The 22348-nt window shown below is 37.6% G+C and overlaps 1 protein-coding gene across 3 annotated transcripts in view; it reads left to right on the top strand.

Moving 5' to 3' along the window:
• Nucleotides 1-22348, top strand: part of LOC120527435 (probetacellulin-like) — a 70831-nt gene that overhangs the window by 19856 nt on the left and 28627 nt on the right. For all 3 annotated transcript variants that reach the window (XR_005633331.1, XM_039750846.1, XM_039750845.1), the window contains exons 3-4: nt 11325-11442; nt 17239-17385. Coding sequence is in view for 2 of the 3 variants with exons in the window: in XM_039750846.1 (XP_039606780.1) it covers nt 11325-11442; nt 17239-17385 (265 nt within the window). In the remaining variant the exon portion in view is untranslated. The remainder of the gene's footprint in view (nt 1-11324; nt 11443-17238; nt 17386-22348) is intronic.

Genomic DNA, 22348 nt, shown 5'->3' with positions numbered 1-22348 from the left:
TTTTCCAGCACAAAAGCTTGGTCAGATTGAGATCTGTGGAATTTGAACACCAAGTCAATGCCTTTAACTCTTTTTGTTGTATTTCTCGAACCATTACTGAACAACATTTGCAAAGTGGGAGGGTAAGTTATACTGCTGAAAGAGGCCACTGCCAATGGGGATTATCGTTGCCATGCAGAACTTTATGTGGTCTGCACCAATCTTTAGGTAGGTGGTACATATCAGTGTAACATCCAAATGAATGACAGAACCCAAGGTTTCCCAGCAGAACGTTACCAAGAGCATCAAACTCCAAGCACATGCGCACCTGGCCGTCCACATGGACTAAAAGAAAACCTGATTCATTAGACCAGACCACCACCTTCCATTGCTCTATGATTCATTTCTGAAGCTCACATGCCCATTGCCATTCCTTTTGGCAGTGAACGGGGGTGTTATGGAGAAAAGTGACCTAGGGATGTAGGGTAAAAAAGAGCATAATAGTAATTGTAAAAATAATATATACAAAGAAAACTTTAAGTAGATCATTAATATTAAAAGTAACAGTTTGTAACTATATGTTGTAAACAAAACATAGCCTCATGTGATTAATATTAAGAATATACAACATTAATTATTCAATTAATAATAAGGGCTGTACTAGTGAAAAACAAAATAAATAATAAAAATATAGAGAGTGAAAGCATAAGTAAAAGAGTGCAGTAACATTAGAGATAGCTATATGTTATCAACAAACTGTAATCTTAATATTAACCACAACCCAAAGAGTAGTTAGCAGCTTTTGTTGTTATGAAACATATCTTCAGTGACAAATTCTGTGATCTGGCAATTGCTGGTTATTATTTATCCATGAAAACATGGCTACTCATTCTGTGTTATGATTAAGAAATTTATGCGCAAGAAACAATAACATTTATTTAATAAAAGCATAAGACTGTTTTTGAAATGGCCTACAATGTATTACACTTTAAAAAAAAACAAAACAGGCAATAGAACTAGCAACAAATATTATTTTGTTAATAAAGTTAAAAAGCACCTTTGTCGAGACTGCAGCAAAAGTGCAAGAGGAAAATATCATGGCCTGTGTAGAGGGCCCCCTCACATATTCACATGCCGCACTTGGAGGAGTAAAGATAGGGAACCACTGCGTTAGACAGTATGAAAATGAAAAATATACTAATCGCAATAATTGCTAGGAAAAACCCGGGCAAGATGGAACTAAAGCAAAGATGTTTAATGCCACATATTGGATAAGACATTTAAGATAACATAACAGAGCAAATTATGCACACTTAAAACAAATTGCATTATATTTTAGTAAAAATAGCATTCTTTTGATACATTTGTTCACTTCTTTTTTGATTGTTTTTTTTTTTTTCAAGGTACTTAATAAAATTCATTAAATGCCAGTATACTTTACTAGTAATAATTATCTTTCTTTTTATTTGAATGAAAGATTCGAAGATGAATATTTTAGAAACCCAATAAAGGAACAGGTAAGAGAAATGTGCCTGAATATTTTAGAAAAAATAATGTAAAACAGAAGTTGAGTGAGCGGAAATAACACACACACAAGAGCCTTCTAAGTCCTCTGTTTGCAATTCGTTGCAAGTTGCCAGAGGAGAGTTTGCTCTGAGTGTGAAACTCCTTCGGTTGTGTAGCATCACAACTGTAAACCTACCTTTTAAAACCATTGTTGCCTGGAGGTGAACAGTCCTATGTGTACTGGTAGATCAGTAAAGCCTATTTTCTCACTCTTGTGGAGTAGCAAGAGAATATTTTTCTGCCCCGTGCCATAGTGTAAAAAACAAAACGATTACTGAGTACAGCTTTTGATTTACTTGATGAGAAAATAAAGAGACTGTGAGGCAATAAACCTGAAATGCTTTTTTTTTGACAAAAAGACTTTCCAGTAATACAAGTTCAATTCACATGATTCAGTTTCATTCTGTTTATTAGATATTTTTACATTAAAATATGCAGAGAAATGTTGCATGTTTTCATTTACATTATATCTGTTATTTATAACGTGTATATTTGTATAATTAATCTATTAATGTTGTCCTGGTTTAAAAATATGTAAATTATTGGTAATTTGTCATAGCCTACACCTGTAATCAGAAATATTTAACCCCCTCATCTCAAAAGACATTATATTGATATGAATTGAGGTTAATGAAAAAATATGACAAAAAAACCTCATTTAACAACAAAAAAATATTTAGTGATGTATTTTAAGAGTTATTTTGAAATTGACTTAGGTTTGAATTTAAATGAAAAATGTAACTCTTTTAATAAATGTGAATGTGGACTATTATTTGATCCCCCAGCTTCAGTACTTTGTGGAGTAACGTTTAGCTTATATAACTTCAAATAACTGTTTTCGGTACGTGCTGACAAGCTTCTTATACCTCTCTGTTGGAATCTTTGCCCATTCTTCATGTGCAAACGCCACCAGCTCATTGATGTTTGATAACTTCCATGCTGTAACTGCCTCCTTTAAATCCCAACAAAAATTTTCAGTGGGATTTAAATCTGGGTACTGAGTAGGCCACTCCAGAACATTTTAGGATCTATTTCTCAACCAAGCTTTGGTTAACATGGAAATGTGCTTGGGATCATTGTCTTTCTAGAGAGTCCAGTAATCACCAAGATTCAATTTCTGAACAGAAGGCATCAAGTTCCTCTTTGAAATGGCCAAGTATTTCTGGGAATCCCTGATGGCAGTTACACAGTCAAGATTGCCAGTTCCTGCAGTAGAAAAACATTCCCACTTCATAAAGCTGATTGAGTGACCTGCCTATGCTACACTCAAGCTTAACGTCAATCACAATTCATGCAACTCTAATTGAATTTATATAATATCATATCGAATGCTATGTCTCATGATGCATGGAGGGTCTGGTAGCTCTGAATTAAAATTAATAACAGAGTCAATGCATCTTTTGCAACATTTTTATTTCTGTTTGTGTATCTCATAATATGATATGATATCAAAGATCACAGTGCCCACCTTTGGACCTTAACATTCGTGTCATACACATTCTTGACGTGAATCACCTCATCTTTTAAATGATGTGACAGATCCTTTGAATATTTTGCATCTAAATTTGCACAAGAGGCTCATGCTCCTAAAGTTTAAAATTGCACGAAAAAGGCAACATATGATGTTTAGGCTTTCAAAATGCCTAGACAATTCTGAAATTAAGGAATCCATCATATTGTGAAACGTGCCTATTCTGAATTTTACTTCTGGATCTTGGGATTCCTGATCACCTGTTCTGCATCAGATTCATCTGACTCAATAAGACATCTTGGTGTTTTGCGACACCGACCTGATTTGAACACTGCAGGGATTTCCATTTCATTTGCTGCAGCTTTAGCCTCATGCAAGAGAGCCTCCCACTGCTCGGGGCCCCTCACAGGTGTCATGGATACTTCCCCCTGGCTGAGGCTGTGCTCCATGGTTGACTGTGGGAATGGCATTCTTTTGGTCATAAGCCTGACCTTTATCATGCCAGACATAACCGCTGGCTCATTTGTCCATACAGTCCCAATTTAATTTCATCAGTTCATAGAACTGTTTTCCAAAAATCTGCAGGCCAATCCAAATTTATCCTGGCATATTTTAGTTGACCGTTGATGTGCTTTGTGGTCAAGAGTGGAGCAGATCTTGAAGTGTGGCCATGAAGTCCTTGTTTATTCAGTGTTTGTCTTATAAATGCCACTTAAGCACTTGTCCAGGCCTTCATCAGGTCATCCTGTAGGTGTTTTGCAGTAACACAGGGGTTTTTCTTAGTTGTTCTGACAACGTTGTTAAAGGGATCTTGATGAAATTTTGGGCTTTCTCCCTCAGCCAATCAGGTTTGCATATAGATTCGGTGTAATGTTCCCAATGGTGCCTCTTGGAATTGTCCTTCAGGTGCAGTGAAATAATTTCCGCCCTCAGCTTTTGTGAAGGCTCCTTAGTCTTGGGTGAGTTTTATATACAGTCATATGAAAAAGTTTGGGAACCCCACTTAATTCTTTGGATTTTTGTTCATCATTGGCTGAGCTTTCAAAGTAGCAACTTCCGTTTAATATATGACATGCCTTATGGAAACAGTAGTATTTCAGCAGTGACATTAAGTTTATTGGATTTAAAGAACATATGCAATATGTATCATAACAAAATTAGACAGGTGCATAAATTTGGGCACAAAAACAGAGATATTACATCAATACTTAGTTGAAACTCCTTGTGCAAATATAGCAGCCTCTAGATGCCTCCTATAGCCTTTGATGAGTGTCTGGATTCTGGATGGAGGTATTTGTGACCATTCTTCCATACAAAATCTCTCCAGTTCAGTTAAATTTGATGGCTGCTGAGCATGGACAGCCAGCTTCAAATCATCCCATAGATTTTCAATGATATTCAAGTCAGGGGACTAATCCAACCAACTTTAACAAGGGCTCCAGTCCATTAACTATCCATGCAACCCCACAGCATGATGGAACCTCCTTCAAATTTGACAATAGGTAGCAGGTGTTTTTCTTGGAATGCAGTGTTCTTATTCCGCCTTGCAAAGCGCTTTTTGTTATGACCAAATAACTCAATTTTTGTCTCATCAGTCCAAAGCGCTTTGTTACAAATGAATCTGGCTTGTCTAAATGAGTATTTTTATACAACAAGCGACTCTGTTTGTGGCGTGAGTGCAGAAAGGGCTTCTTTCTAATCACCCTGCCACACAGATGTTCTTTGTGCAAATTGCGCTGAATTGTAGAACGATGTACAGATATACCATCTGCAGCAAGATGTTCTTGCTGGTCTTTGGAGGCGATCTGTGGGTTGTCTGTAATCATTCTCATAATCCTGTGCATATGCCGCTCCTGTATTTTTCTTGGCCTGCCAGTCCTGTGTTTAACAGCAACTATGCCTATGGCCTTCTTTTTCCTGATTACATTCCTTACAGTTGAAACTGACAGTTTAAGCCTCTGAGATAGCTTTTTATAGCTTTCCCCTAAACCATGATACTAATCAATCTTTGTTTTCATATATTTTGAGTGTTGCTTTGAGGATCCCATGCTGTCACTCTTCAGAGGAGAGTCAAAGGGAAGCATAACTTGCAATTGACCACCTTAAATACCTTTTCTCATGATTGGACACACCTGTCTATGAATTTCAAGACATAACGAGCTAATCCAACCAATTTGGTGTTGCAAGTAATCAGTATTGAGGAGTTACATGCATTCACATCAGCAAAATTACAAGGGTACCTAAATTTTTACACAGCCAATTTTTCACATTTGATTTAATTTCATACAACTAAATACTGCTTGACTAAAAATCTTTGTTCGGAAAACACCCCAGTACTCAAATGTTCCTAGGAAATGAAAGACTTACCACTGTTATCTTTTTTGTTGAAAGTACAGTAAATTATTATGCAGGCTGAGAGGAGTTCCCAAACTTTTTCATATGACTATGCATCACAACTGAGGCCAATTAAAGATCACTATTGAATTCCCAAAACCTTAATTATATTTTGGCTCCACTTTAGGCCATAAAAACTAACAGAAGATTTTAAAAACAACAATATTATAAAGGGGTTGAATAATTGTTACATTGTTATGTTAATGAAATATCTTGTCACTTACGAATACTACATCATACATTTTCTTTGTTGATTTAAATATAACACAACTGAGTTATCCAAAGCAAAATCTAGCTCATTGATAAAAACTTTAATTAGTATCTTTACAATCTTGATATTGAAAATTTCTGATTTCAAATGTCTAAAGAATGCCTATACTGTTCCTTATGTTGTGATCTTGGACTTTTTTGTTTTAAGGTGACAGAAAGCAATCAGAATTAGGAAAACTTTCATGTGTTAGCTTCAGTAATGGGTTACTGTAGCCGATTCTGGTAGTTTAGACTTGTTTAAGCAGTTTATTTTCATTTGCTGGTGCAGAGCATTATATGAAAACAACTTTATAAAACTGATTGCAGCGTGGAATCATATTCTGTGCAAGTTGTGTAAATAAAGGATGCATTCCTTAGCAACTGACCATAAACTGGATGAGCAGTTGAGCAAGTAAGCAGAAATTTGCTAAATTATTTTTGAAGGATCAACAACAGGAAAATAACTTCTCTACTGGTGGTGCTTTTTTATACCAGGAATTTAGGGGTAACCTTTTTTTCTAACAAGGACCAGAATTTCGCTTGTGTAATAAAGATTTTAAACATAGCCTGTTAAATGGCAACCACATTTTGAATTTTACCAACCAAAACTTTTCATATCTGAGAGTCACTTTTAAAAGTTAGTGTTGAGTCCGGTTTCATATGTTAACACTATACAGTGTTCTGGTAATGATTAATAGCTTTAGGAGCCATTGCCAATGTCAATGTGGAAGTCTCAGATGAAAATGATGGAGGAGCCCCTTGTTGTATTATTCAGCACAAATGTGATGAGTTCTTAAAACCTGCCTTTATTTTTAGGTTTGCTCATCACTTGGCTGGGCACTCAGCCAATACTAGATGTAGAATGTACAGGCTGGGGGCTCACCACAGTTGAAGAGCCAGACAGAGCAGGGCCTGTATTGAGTCTGTGCTTTTTGGAAACCACACCAGGGCCATTAAAATGCAGCATATCTCAAATAAACTAATGAGAGATCAGCAATTGCTTTTGACAGAATGAAATCTTAAGCATCTTTCTTCAACATTTTACAAGACCAAATATGGCATGTTTTTTTTTCTTCATCCTAGATCTAAACATATCACTTTTGGATACATTTTACAGGATTTCTGTGTTCATAAATCTCTATACTAAATTATCCATCCATCCATTGTCCAACCTACTATATCCTAACTACAGGGTCACAGGGATCTGCTGGAGCCAATTAAATTATATACATTTTATTTTATTTTTTTGTCTCATAATGTTTGAGATGACTAGGAGTAGCAATCACAAGAAAATTTTGAGGATACTGTATATTCAGATTTAATTTTTTCAATATGATGCTTTATACAAGATGTTACTATGTGATCACCTCTTCAGATTTGGCTTGGGGAATTACTATTGTTGCAATATATATATATCCTTCCAAAACTCCTATTTCTCATTGAGAGTATAACTATACATCCTATTTCAAAAAGTCTTATTCAGTTGTAATTCTGAAATATATCAACAAAATTGGTGATCCTAAATTGTTCCTAGTGGTGGGCTGGCACCCTGCCCAGGGTTTGTTCCCTGCCTTGCGCCCTGTGTTAGCTGGGATTGGCTCCAGCAGACCCCCATGACCCTGTAGTTAATAGCGGGTTGGATTTATCCATCCATCCATCCATTATCCAACCCGCTATATCAGGGTGCGCACACAGACACACACCAAGCAAATACTAGGGACAATTTTTGATCGCCAGTGCACCTAACCTGCATGTCTTTGGACTGTGGGAGGAAACCCACGCAGACACAGGGAGAACATGCAAACTCCACGCAGGGAGGACCCGGGACGCAAACTCGAGTCTGCTGTGAGGCAGCAGCGCTACCCACTGCGCCACCATGCCGCCCCAAAGAGCTTTCTAAGATCAGTAAAAAAAAAGAGGAGAAGGAGAAACAAAAGGGAGAAGGAGACAATGAAGAAGACAAGACAAATTAGCCAACAATATAAAAGATAACAGAGCAGAGTGTTTTTTTAAAGCAATTAGACAGATATTCACAGAAGAGAAGGGTCTTCAGTTGCTTCTTAAATACATTGAGGGAGTCAGCAGTTCGAATGGCGGTGTGCAGCTTGTTCCACCAAATACACAGGAAAAGAGTCTGGATTGAGACTTGATGCCACGCAGTTCCCTGGCAGACCTGAGTGGGCGAGAAGGAGTGTAGCACCTCACTAGTGTATCTATTTACTCAGGCGCTTACCCATTGACTGCTCTGTAGGCCAGTGTCAGGGATTAGAAATGAATGCATGCTGCTACAGGGAGCCAATGTAGTGACCTGGGGCCTCATGCATAATGCCTTTCGTAGAATTCGCACTATAACATGACGTAAGCACAAAAGCCGAAATGTGCTTACATACAGAAAAATCCAGATGCAGGAATCTGTGCGTACGCAAACTTCCACATTCTTCCACTACATAAATCCCAATCAGCGTGAAAAGTAACGCTTGTGCACACGCCTGCTGTCCCGCCCCAACTCCTCCCAGAATTACGCCTTTTTGAATATGCTAAGCAATATAAATAGCCTTTAAGCTCAGCCTTCTGTGAAAAGGCAATGGCAAAAACACGGGAGAAAATATAAGAATTTCAGCGAATACGAAGTGGAGGCAAGGAAAAATGTACTATTTGTTGGTTTAAACAGTGATATAATCAACAAAGGAAGTTGATCGAGTGACAGAGTGTCGGAGAAACTCGAAAGCTCAATTTCACAAAGTCGCACAGTACCTGAAATAAAAAAGAAGTTGTCACATATCCAAGTTGCCGTGAAAAAGGCAAGTCGTAGCCCACTGTCTTGAGTGTCATATGAAAGCTGTGGAGGACTGCCGGCTTCCCATGCCGGTCCCCACCCCCAGGCCGCCAGGAGATGCTCTCCCGACAGCAGCATCGTGCCCCGAGGTCCAGCAGGGCCTTATGGACTTTGTAGTGTTTATACACAGCCCTGCTGGATACCTTGGGGACCACCAGGAGTCGCTGTGGGGGGGCTTATGGGCTCTGTGATGCCGTATGACCTGGGAGTACGTCACGGTAATGTGACGGGAATAAATGTCATGCTCCCGGGTTGAAGTGGTGGATTGATTGCCCTGACCCGGAAGGAATAAGGAACTGTGGACTGCTGGGACAGGAACACCTCCGGGTCAGGGGCTATAAAAGGACGATGCCTCAGTTCAGACACTGAGCTGTGCTGGGAGGTAGAGGGGCAAAGTGTCTGGGCGAGGAGGAGTGTTTATTGTGTTGGAGTTAGTGATTTAATAGTTTATGAGTAGTGTGGAAGATGCTTTGTGCACGGTGAAAAAGAATAAAAAGTCTTGGACTTTTACCTGGTGTTTGGAGTCATCTTTGAGGGTTCAAGGGAGCACTAGCGCCCCCTACTGCCACAAAGCTTATTAGGGTACAGAGAAAAAAAAATAGGCACACAGAGGGGAAAAAAGCAGGAAATGTCAACTTTAATCTCGAAATTTCCACTTTAATCACGTAGTTTATTTTGTCATTAAAGTAGAACATGATAAACTTCATCTTAAAATCGATTAATTTACTAGTTTCTCAAATCCTATCGTAACTAAAGTAGCACATTAAATGCTTTGTTTTGTATTTGATCTTCTATGTGCTCTATGTGTGTAAATCACTACGTGGTTCTTAAACTGGATTTCTCTTCCTCCGACAGGACACAGAATCCATTACATTCGTGATATTACAGCTCTCTGAATAATTAAAATACTGAGATGTATATGTGATTTTTTTTTCTTTCATGATGATAGGAATGAAAGCATGTTATTAAACGCAGTGATTGTGCACGACCTTCGATGAAATTATTGCAGCAGTACTGTCTTTTTCAAATGTACTAACCTCCAATTCCTGTCCTTACCTTTCTTTCTCCAAATACCCATTTGCCTCACAATCAGCTCTGCAATAGACGTTAAGCCTGTAAGATTACAACGAAGATTCTTCAAAACTTTTAAGGAAAATTGAAATATATAAATGTAGTACGTGTTTAATTATTCTATCCATCTATCCTTCCAGTGTCGTGCCAGCCCAGCAGGAATGCAGCACAAGTTAGGATCAATCCGTGAAATAGCTAGCGCTGCAGCACCGTGTCCTCACATGTTTAATTATTAACAATACAGATTATTTAAATGAAGTGAAAAGTTTTATCTGTATAATATAATCAACAAATTTCGCTGCATTTCATTTTAAAAATGATATCGTCATCATATGTAAATTTGTGCTTTATAAAGTGGCACAGGTTGTGCAATATTATAACTGTAGTGCAAGTTTACAGTGAGGTGATTGTACTAATAAGTACAAACAGTTCTACAAGGAGCACTTGATGGACTGATTGAGTGATTTTAGAGCTCTTGGGATGAAACTCTTTCTGAACCGCGAGGTCCATACAGGAAAGGTTTGAAGCGTTTGCCATGTGAGAAGCAGTTCAAATAGGAAGCATGGCTGAGGCAGCATTTGCTTAATGCTGTATACAGATAATTCTCTTTCCGATCAGCTGCTCTGAGTGGTGCAGTGAGAGTAATATGGAAAAAGATGATCTGCTGTAGCAACCCCTAACAGGAGTAGCTGAAAGAAGAAGAAGAAGGTGCAGTGAGAGTAACAACAAATACCAAAAAGCAGTTTTGGTATTTGGAATAGTTTGACCATTCCGTGGACCATTATATTGTTACAGGTTAATTACAATCAGATGCATTAAACTAATAAACAATATGCGGTTAATTTCAGTGTATTTATAAAGCCGCGTCAGGAACGTGGATCTGAAAAAGAATGATAAACCACTCGGGAACACTAGCACTGCTTTGACGCTGGGTGCTGCCAGTCTGCAAAACCGAGCGGAGATCTTGCATATGACAGGGTATGAGGTACCTTGGAAATGTGCGTGGCTTTATGCCAAGTTTAGGTTTTATACATCGCGATTTGAACATGGAAACGTCCTTCCGCAACATTTCTGTGCATGCGCACCGTTTATACATGAGGCCCCTGAAGAAAGAAGTGACAATTTCTCTTCTCAGCTGGTTGAAAATAAGGCAGGCTGCTGTATTCAGGACTATCTGCTTTGTCCCTAATGATGTCCGTTTTAGAGAAGGTAGCAAGAAGAATGTAGTGGTTGACTGTGTCAAAGGCAGAAGAGGGATCTAGCAAGATTAGGACCGATAACATGTTAGTAGCTCTAGTAAAACATAGCTGGTCAACTACTGTTAGTAGAGCTGTCTCAATCAAGTGGGTCCTCTTATTTTAAGTAATATTATATTTTAAGGATATGCTTAAATGTACCTTACTAGTTCAGGGGTGCACTGTTATGCTTATTTTCTTTCTTAAAATAACATATAATACAAATATTTTGTTTAATCTAAGATACCATTTTTCTGAACCTTAACCATTGGAGACATGACCCTATGGAAAACACAATCAGTTCTGTATGTGTACAGTCAATTTTGGAATAGTGTTTACTGACTTAGCCAATGAGCACTCTTAAAAAAAACTAATTGTTTTAGTAAATTCACAATTTGCAAGTTTTGGTTGCTTTTGAAACTCTTTATTTATTAATTAAGTGTTATTAATTTGCTTATCACACCATGAAGATTATTAAAAAAACATATTATGTTTAAATGTAGCATATGTGATTTAATTTCAGAAGCCATTGGACTTGCAAAAAGGGGAGGACATTTTTCAAAATGTCCCAAAGAATATAAAGACTACTGCATTAAAGGAAAATGTCGGTATGTAATACAGGAGCAACAGCCAGCATGCATGTAAGTTTTCTCACTACCTTGGTGTATCATCATTGTAAAACTGTGATTCATATATAAATACACTTATTAGATTATTTGTTTGATCCACATACTCATTAGTTTTCCTTCCAATTCAAGCATCCTGATTGTTCCTTTTATGGATAGTAAATATTTAGATGTGTTTTAATAAGGTTTAACTTTGATGAGAAATAGTATGTGCAGAATTAAAACAAGAAAATCAAAACACAATCCTGAAAATTGAAGAACATGTCATTTTTAAGCAGCTGGTTTTAGATTAGTGTTACAAAGTAATGCATTCATTGAAAATTCTAAACAAAAACAAATTGATACTGTTATATCTGAGAAAACACTGGTATGAATAAAAATATTTGAAACTTGGATTACATTTTTATGATGAAGTTGTTTTTTAAATTGAATCTTTTTTATCATTTTGTGTCAAAACTGAAGAACATATAGATTAGGATTACATTTACACTAAAAGATTAGTTAAGTAGGGCTCTAGGGCTGCAGCTAATTTATTACAAAAGTACGACAGATATCCATGAATTATAAACAACCAAAGAAACTCATTTAATTCACTTTTTGTTTTTTGTTTGGTATCCAATTTTCAGATGAATTATAGCATGTATTGCACAAACATGAATAATGAATGTTCAAATTATGAAGTTCAAGTCCTTACCTGAAGTAACCTTAGAAGTTAAACAGAAAAGTATGCCAGAGCCTAGCTGACTTATTTTAGAATAACCTGGATAAATACATGCCAGAATCTTAAAAAAAAGAGAACGTCAAGTCAAGTTGAGGAGCAGGCACTGGTACAGTGTGTTGCTGCACCAACTACACAACGAAACAACTCGGGATCTCGGTTTTCAGCCCCCCAGGCAGACGCACGGTCCTTTCCCACCCTCCGGTAATGACCATCTATCTGCCACAGCCAGGTTTTTACGTGAGTGACCCCTTGGCCTGGTCCAGTCACTCGTGTCCCCAAAAATGAGAATCTTATGAGCTGGATCACCCTCGGGGAAACGCGCCACATGGCCATAGTGCCATAACTGATGCTCCCTCACAATGCAGGTAATGTGCCTCATTCGGGACTCCATGAGCAACTGCTCATTCAACACAATGTGAAACCATAATTACATGCCAAAATCTAAAAAAAGGAGAAAAAAAACACTGCAATGTTATTATCAGGTTTTGGTGGCTGCATTACAATTCTTTAAGCAAAATGTAAGAGACACTGAGAAAACTGAAACAGAGTGTATTAAATATTTCCATAATCAGCTACTTGCTCTGCGATTGTGAGCACCTAAGCAGCTCTGTTTCACTGTACCACAAGATTTTTTTATCCAAAGATAGAGAGTAAAAGAAAGAGTAAAAGCAAGGTTAAAGGGTTTTAAAACTAGTCTGTCATCAATTGAAGTGGGCAGTGGTGTATCCCTGTCTAATTAGATGCATAAAATGTCTGCTTTTATAGCGGGTCATGGAGCATACGAGTACTGAAGCATTTTGTGTTTTACGGCGAGCTGGCTTAAACCTGATATACCTAACACTGTTTAAATGCTGGACAGATTTAATCTTATTTGAGCAAACAGAAACCCGGTGTGTTGTGAATAAAAGACAGGAGGGGGACTGGTCATCTATGTGAATGATGATTGGTTTAAACGGGATAATATTACAGTAAATACTACAGTTTGTAATTCAGACAATTTGAAAGTTTTTGTTGAATTTGAATGAAATTCTGGCTCTCAGAATTCATCCACATTATTTACAAGGGAGATAAGTTAATTAATTTCTATTAATGTTTATATTCCTCCCTCTGAACAATGGGACTCGGCAATGGAAGTGACTGACTCTCTTACTGATGCTTTAATGATGACTCATTCTGATCCTGCAGTTATAGTATGTGGTGACTTCAATCATGTAACTTTGAAAGAAACTATGACAAATTTCCATCATATTCCATCCATCCATTTTCAAACCCGCTGAATCCGAATACAGGGTCACGGGGGTCTGCTGGAGCCAATCCCAGCCAACACAGGGCCCAAGGCAGGAACCAATCCTGGGCAGGGTGCTACCCCTGCGCCACCATGCCGCCCCCATCATATTCCACTTCTAGAAAATAACAAGCTATACATTCTCTATTCAAATGTTAAAGATGCCGTTAAGTGTAAGCTTCAGGCAGATCTAACTACTACCCTGATTCATCTTATTGCCATCTACAAGCCTGTTATTAAATGGCAAATAGTTGCCACCAGTATAGTGATGAAGTGGAGCCTGAATGCTGAAATGGCTGTCAATGACTGCCTCCAAATGATAGACTGGGAAATGATGTGCGAATTGAATTCAATTCAAATGCCTGATCCTATGTGAATGTGCTCCCCAGCATTTTTTGAAAAGGATTTTCCTAAAATAATATTTCAATATTTAAAAATACTTGTGTTGTGAGCATACAGCTGTACTGTATAATTGACATGTGGACTATATGACATGAGTAAATTGGCATTTTTTCGATGGGTGTTTTGATATTGTTCATCATTTGTTCAGCGTTGGTCCTTATTGCAGCATATCATGTCAGGAACTTTATTATATCAGTTCTGTATAAAAACATGAGTTTAAAAATGTTCGTCAGAAATCACTACAGACAATATGATGCAAGTAATAAATTAAAATAAATGATCACTTTTGCATATAGCATTTCTTTAAGGGTAATTAAATTATGAAATCAATGGTAACCCTATAATTTAATTGTTCTCCATCTATGCTCTAGTTTTGAATCACATTTTGTGGTTTGCAAGTTTTAATTAAACCATAAAGTGTTTCTTTGCGCTTTAACTAGTTTTATTTTGAAAGAAGGTCCTATATAGTATGCCAAAATGATCTTTGAGATAAGATATAATCTTCAAGAAAAAGTTTTATATTTTTCATAGTATAAAATAGTTTTTAAGCAGTTTTAAATCTAGATATTGATGGTTATGCTTCTAATCATGCATTTATTGGCGAGAGCAGGAGTAAGTTAAATGTAATTAAATGGTGATTCAAAATAATTAAATTTAGAGTGAAATATATTGTCAATTTTACTTATATGAGTAATAATTATGCTTACATGATTGTAAGATTGTATAAGACCATTTACAATTTTATTAAACTAATTCATTTATGTATGTTAGTATTATTCTATGCAAATGTTTAAATAACTCTTCATGCCAACTGTATAATAGTTTATTGCTATATATATACTTTTTGGACTTATTTTCGTTTTTAATAGGCTATTTTAATTTTGCAGTGTAAAGTGAGACAAGTTTTTAGTTATTCCTTTAATTTCTGTCCAGTACCCTTTCAATAATACAACATGCTGTATATTGGTTGATTGATTGGTTGGTTAGGAGCAAGTGCTGATACAGCGCATTGCTGCACCCTCCACATGACAAACCAACTCAGGATCCCAGATTAGGACCCGAGTGCAGCTATGCAATGAGTGACACCTCAGCATCACACTAGTTCAGATGGAAACTGAGAGACTTCAAAATAATTAAAAAAAAAATTTTGGACATTTTACAAAATTATATATATTTTTAGTGGACTGCATAATTAATGTTGGTTAATATATATACAGTAGAGTCTCGCTTATCCAACCTTTGCTTATCCAACATTCTGTATTATCCGACGTCCCACCACAAAAAAAAAAAACGGCAACAATCGGCAACAAGAACTGCAAGTTGCGAGCGTGAGCGTAGTCTATTTTTTGTCACTAAGTTCAGTTTTTTCAGTTAAATTTTTCTGTTTTGTTGTAAAACATGATTACAGTGGATTATGTGGCCAGCCCTCTCTGGCGTGCGTGTGTGTGTGTGTGCGCGCCTGTGTCTCTCTCGCTCGCGTGTGTGAGCATGCGCCTGCCTGTGTCTCTCTCTCGCGCGCACGTGTGCCTGCCTGTGTCTCTCTTGCGTGCGTGTGCCTGCCCGTGTCTCTCTCGCACGCATGTTTGTGTGCGCTTGCCTGTGTCTCTCTTGCACGCATGTGTGTGCGTGCACCTGTGTCTCTCTTGCATGCGTGTGTGTGTGTGCTCGCGTGCGCCTGTGTCTCTCTCACACGCATGCGTGCGTCTCTTTTTCTCTCTCTCTCTCTCGCGCCTGTCTGTCTGTCTGTCTGTCTCTCGTACTCTTTCTCTCTTGCTGCACACGGAATGCACAGGGAGAGACTGAACACATGTGGAAATCATCGGCGCTCACAAACCGAAAGGGAAACTGGCTCGTTCATATACCTAGTGCGTGGTCGTGAACAGATGCAAAAGTTTGGCGCACTTTTTGGTCATAACCCAATTTGTACGTGTTCAGAGATGTTCATGAACCGAGGTTCCACTGTATTAGGTTCGTAATCTGTAAAATTATAACATAGTTTGACGTTTAATAGGCTTTTTCTCCTCCCATTATCCGACATTTTTGCTTATCTGACGTTCTACCGGCCCGTTTGTCAGATAAGCGAGACTCTACTGTGTATATATATATATATATATATATATATATATATATATACACAGTAGTACCTTGAGATACGAGTGCCCCAACGTACGAGTTTTTTGAGATACGAGCTGTCACTAGGTTGATTTTTTGCCTTAAGTTACGAGCCAAAATTTGAAATACGAGCCATCAAAGAGCTTTTCGCCGCACATTCTAAGGAACTGACGACGGAGAAGTTCACGGAACTACAGACGCGGCAACATACAGAGGTTCTGCAGGAGATCAATATCGCAGAGGAGGCAGAGGCAGAGGCAGAGGTGGTTACCTTATAAAATGAGATAAAGGAAGTGTTTGCAATGTGGGAAAAAGTTTCGAACTTTAAAGAAAAGAAACACCCTGAAAAAGTTACAACTGATCGCACAGCAGCACTATATAATGACACTTGCCTAACGCTTGACTTTATTGAAACGAAACCCTGAAAAAAATTACAACTGATAGTGCATCTGTGTTATTTAATGACACTTGCCTAACTCATTTCAGAAACATTCTAAATGGGAGGACTAAACAAAGCTCCTTGGATAGGTTCCTATTGAAATGCCTTGAGAATGAAAGTGAGGAAAGCGTGGCAAAAAAGAAAAAAAAATTAGTGAAGAAGAAAATTAAGTTAAGCAAAAGTGAAAGAAAAAACATTACAATACGCTAATTGGCTTCGCCAACATCTGTTTATTTCTTGAGATTCCACAATATTTGTTCATTATAAATACATTTTTCTTATGTTGAAAACATTTAACAAAAACTTGGGGTGGTTTTTTGGGGGCTGGCATGAATTAATCTCATTTCAGTTAATTTCAATGGGGAAAATTGATTTGAGATACGAGCATTCTGACTTACAAGCTCGGTCACGGAACACTTTAAACTCTTATCTCACGGTACCACTGTATAAATATATATATAATATATATATATATATATATATATAATGTTAAGATATATATATACTCGTTTTGTATGAGTGTATCCCCCAGATACTCCTTATTACCCTGGTGTGCTAAGTAAAGTCTTTGACATGGTACATAAGTATAGGGCTTCCATTACTTTGCTGATGTTAGCTGAAGCTGTAGTATTCTTACAAAAAAATGATATCCTACCATATTATATGTACAAACAGTGTTTAATAGTTCTGATTTGTTTATTTTGAAAATATCATAGAAATTGATTTAGGTTTTTCACAAGTCTGTTTTCTTGTTATGACTATACATTGTTACTTAATCTCTTTTGATTTTTTTGTTTCTTATCCTGTTTAAAACTGTTGTAATACATTTAAAATTATTTTAATTTCTTTTAGATGTGAAGAAGGCTATATTGGATCCAGATGTGAATTAATGGATTTTTTTATTCAAAGGGGAGACAAAAAACAGATTATAATTGCAAGTCTTATAGCAGCTATGGTGCTGTTGATATTTATTATAATATTTATTTGCATATGTGCACAGTAAGTATAATATATTTTTCCTCATATGTATAAAACAAATGATGACCTGGCATGCATAATAATTCATATCACTAAGCTATTATTATAATGTGCATTGATGACAAAAACATATTACACCTCAGAAACGATTAATTTGATGCATAGACTGTATTTTAGATCCCTTTTGAAAATGGCCAGTGCTACATATTTGCATTGAAGAACTCTTTAGGTTTTTCATCAGTTTATATTGGCTACCTGTTGGCTACAACAATCTTTTAAGTGAGGGCTAGGGAAAAGTTTGCCAACTATGCTGGACCAGTTATTGTGGCCAAATATGATATCTGAGCTTCGAGGCAGCAGTGCTACCACTGTGCCACCGTACGTCAAACATCAAAAGACTTAGATGGAACAAATAAATAAAATAAAGATCATTGCACCAACCATTCCAATCTTGGGAGTACACATTGGCCATGCCAAGAAGCATCAACATGGAATTGACTCGTTCCACTATGTAAAATCAAGGCTCTGGGCATAGCAGGAATGTCTTTTTTGTTTCCTATGTGCCTGTGCAGATGCTTTACACTTCTTCTATCTAGAATAAATAAGGTAAACAGTGATAAATCTTTTGCTATTATTTTTTCTCAATATGTCATGTGTTTAATACCCTTAACAATTATCAGCCTATTTCATAGGTTTCATTTATATCCAAAATTCTTGAAAAGATAGTTGCCTCCCAACTCCAGTCCCACCTTTCAAAAAATAACCTTTTTGAACAGTTTCAATCTGGGTTTCTCCCTAAACACAACACAGAAACTGCCCTGGTCAGAATCACAAATTATCTTCTCTGGGCAGCTGATATGGGACTTTTATCAATTCTTGTGCTTCTTGACCTCAGTTCTGCATTTGACACCATATCTCACCAGATACTTTTGAAATGTCTAGCTAGTCTTGGAGTCTGTGGCTTTGTCCTCCAGTGGTTTTCTTTGTACCTCACTGATAGGAAGCAATTTGTTCAAATAAAGGGCTTTAAATCTGAGAACGGAGTCGTTACTCAGGGAGTTCCGCAGGGTTCTGTTTTGGGACTGCTCCTTTTTCTCATTTATATATTCCCAATAGGTAATATGTTCAGGCACCATGGTATTAAGTTTAATTGCTATGCTGATGACACACGGCTATATCTATCCACTAAATCCACTTCTGTTTTCCCTCCAGATGCCCTTATGGCATGTCTCCAAGACATGGATGACTCACAATTTCCTCCAACTAAACAGCAATAAAATTGAGGTGCTGCTTATTGACTGTAAATCTACACTTGCTAAGGTTGACCATTCTTCTCTTTTAATTAGCAATATTAACACAAATATTTCTTACCAAATTCCTGTGCGTTATTCTTGATAGTACTCTCTCTTTTTCTTCCCATATAAGTACCATTTTTCGGACTGCCTTCTACCATCTCCGAAATATTTCTAGACTTCGCCCTGTTCTTACCCAGCACTATACAGAAGTGTTGGTTAACGCCCTAGTCACCTCACGTATAGATTATTGTAACGCTATTCTATCTGGCATTCCCCAAAAACTTATTCATCGCTTACAGCTTATTCAAAATTCTGCTGCCAGGATAATAACCTGTTCTAAATCCACTTAACATATTACACCTATTCTCTCTCAACTTCACTGGCTCCGTGTTAACTACAGAATACAATTCAAAATACTGCTCTTAACATTTAAAGCTCTCCACAACCTTGCTCCACCCTACCTCACTGATCTCCTCCAGATTTACACTCCCCCTCGCTTACTCAGACCTTCATCTGCAGCTCTACTTTCTGTACCACACATCAAACTCAGTTCAACGGGAGCTTAAGCATTCTCTCATAGTGCTCCTCAACTCTGGAATTCTCTTCTCTCTCATATTTGTCAGCTTGATTCAATAGCACAGTTTAAAACTACCCTCAAAACTTTTCTTTTCAAGCTGGCATATCAATTGTGAATTCTACACTGTTACTGCCTCTCATATTTGTTTGTTCACTAATTATTGCTTTGTGATTTATCATTCTCTTGTTTTTATTTTATTAATTGTTGTTTTTGTAAGGTGCATTGTAAGGTGACCTTGAGTGATAAGAAAGATGCCTATTAAATAAAATGTATTATTATTATTATTATTATTTATTTTCTAATGAGGGGAGGGGGAAGCAGGATGGCTCCTTTAAGGCTTGTTTTGCTGAGCTCAAGGCTAATTTGCATGCATAAGTCTTCTGATTTTGAGTATAGTTGTTCTGCAGACTTTATCAGTATGCCAACATTTGGTATATGCATATTCATTTGTTTAATGAATTTTAAAAATACCTTGTCTGTTCTTGCAGCTTACAATAGGGCTAAAGAGTACATGGGTCCATAGGTTAATGATAAGGCCTTAAAACTTACCAAATACATCCACTTTGTAGCAGCAACATCTTAGATTTAGAAAATATGCCTTCTATGTTTGTGAAGCATCCTTACGATATAGAAAAGATACTATAAATAATTCTTTTATCACAAATCTTGGAACTGTTTTTTCTTGAAATAAGAACAGGTTTACAATTCACTTGTCTGCTCACAGCTGTTGTTGGTGGAGTTATGACAACCCCAACAAGCCCTAAGCACCGAGCTATATCTAATATATCAAGCAGATTCGATTTCTGTATGTTTGTTTTTCCACCATACAAATCTGCACTGGGCGTCCGATCGCCACCAAACTGGGCATGGGGCACCTTTGTGACCAGGAGAAGGTCATGGGGTATATTTGGTCTGGAAAGATGTTTGTGGTGAACCACATGGCACCTTTTCACCGACACAACATTCGACACATGTCCCCATACTTAAGATGGCCGCACATTGTAACAGAACTTCACTGCGGCGCCATCTAGCGGCAGCTTTGGTCTCTGTGCGTCGCTCTTTACCTATGTTTCTTTTAAATTGCCAAGAGATGGCGGAAGTGTCCAAGTATGAGAAGGAAACGAACTGCCGCATAGATATAAAACGTGAACGACCCAGTGCACGTGACCTGCTGCTACACACCCACGTTTCCGCATGTCACACTCCCACACGCACTGATAGTGCTGTATTTCATTCACCAATCGTCTGTTATATAAAAGCACGTTTGAACAGAGACTCGCCTTAAAAACACAGTATCCTTCCCCCACCATTTTCCCCAAATGCAGCATCGATTGTATGTCACTTCTCTCTGTACTTATCATCGCCAATGTCCGTTACATGTCATCATGGTTCAACACTGATGCTCCTTACAAACAGAGCTTCCCTCCCCGCCATTTTTCCCAGTACGGTTTCAAAATTGGAAGGTCCACTTCAGATGCCACAAGAAAGTCTATTTCACGGGCGTCTGAAACACCACAGCACACAGAATCGCACACGCAGCAGCAGTTGTATGTCACTTCTCTCTGTAATTACCATCGCCAACTTCCGTTAGATAGCAGCATGGTTCAACACAGACGCTCCTTTCTGTGTAATGCCACTCGCCTTTGTGTCAAGACTCTCTATCCAAATATTATTGAAGCAGCTATCATGACATGTTGCACAAGATGTAAAGATATTTTCATGCCAAGAATACCGTTGATTCCGAATGATTTCAAACTGCTCCAATTCCCTGTTCGTTTGGCTTTTGCTATGTCAATTAATAAGGCTCAAGGGTGATCAATACAAGTTGCAGGCATCAGTTTCGAAAATCCATGCTTTTCACACAGACAACTCCACGCGGCATGTTCTAGAGTGGGCAGTCCTCAGAATTTGTTCATTTTCTCACCACAAGGGAAAACAAAAAATATGGTGTATCCAAAGGCTCTGGAATGAGCACTTATATTACCTATTACAATGAAATGCGAATCAGAAAACTGTTTGTTCTATTTCTATATTCTGTTTCTCTCATTTCGGAAATTCATTGGTTATAGATTCCCGGGCAATGCCGGGTACTCCTGCTAGTTCTGCTTATAATCCTACTTTTGTTTCTGCAATTCTATTTTTTTGGCAATAATGTTCTGTCATGCACTGCATGCTCACATTATGATTATTTTTTCCTAATTGCACTTACTTTTCATCCATTAAATTCCGTGTTGTTATTTTACAAAGCCTACTGAATGAGATTCACACCAAGTGGCAAGGTAGTGGGGAAAAACACTTAAGAGTTTCATTGCACTTTGTACAAAAACAATAAATCTGAAATGAACTGATCACATTGTAGTGTAATTTTAACTAAAGCCTTAGATTTTTGGAAAAGCTAAGCCACCTGCATGTCACAGTTTTCATAGTGTGTTCAAGGCATGCACGATAAAGAAAATAAATAAAAAAGGCAGAGTATGTGATAGAGCAGACTGAAGTAACATAAAACAGTTATTGACTTTTTTTAAGACATAATAAATATGTTGTGCATGCTGAGTTTATTATACACATAAAAGAACTTAGGACAACATTTTTAAGTGAGTAAACTCACTGACATACTGTATATGGGGGTAAGCTTATAAAACTCATGCTGGCCATGGTGCTCTGAGGCAGGAATGACAGCTCTGTGCTAGCTAGAAAAACAGGCATTAAAGGAGCAGCTTCATGTGTGGTGGCAAGAGCAGAAGTAGTGTTTAAAACTCAGGCAGACATACATTAGCTCTTGGAGAGCACTTTGTATCCATCTCTTGGCTGCTGGAGCCAATAAACCCTGATGCATAGCTGCTGGCAAGGAGCCAGGGGAAAGAGGAGTGAACAGGTTGCCTCTGACCCAAAGTAAGTGGACTGAGGTGGATCAAAGTGGCATGCATGGGTGGACTGAAAAGGAATGTGTGTTCACTACAAGTAACCATCGGAAGAATCCATAAAGATGTTTTTTATAGGTTCAGCTCACCAGCAGTTAATGTGGCTATTTTCATTTCTTCATCTCTCAGACTTCCTGAATCATAATAGTATTGTCTCTCACTGAAGCACATGCACACATTCCAGTTTCCAT

Source organism: Polypterus senegalus, chromosome 4 (genome assembly GCF_016835505.1).
Source record: "Polypterus senegalus isolate Bchr_013 chromosome 4, ASM1683550v1, whole genome shotgun sequence".
NCBI lineage: Eukaryota > Metazoa > Chordata > Cladistia > Polypteriformes > Polypteridae > Polypterus > Polypterus senegalus.
The sequence above is the reverse complement of the archived record's forward strand: the minus strand, read 5'-3'. Positions and strand labels throughout refer to the sequence as shown.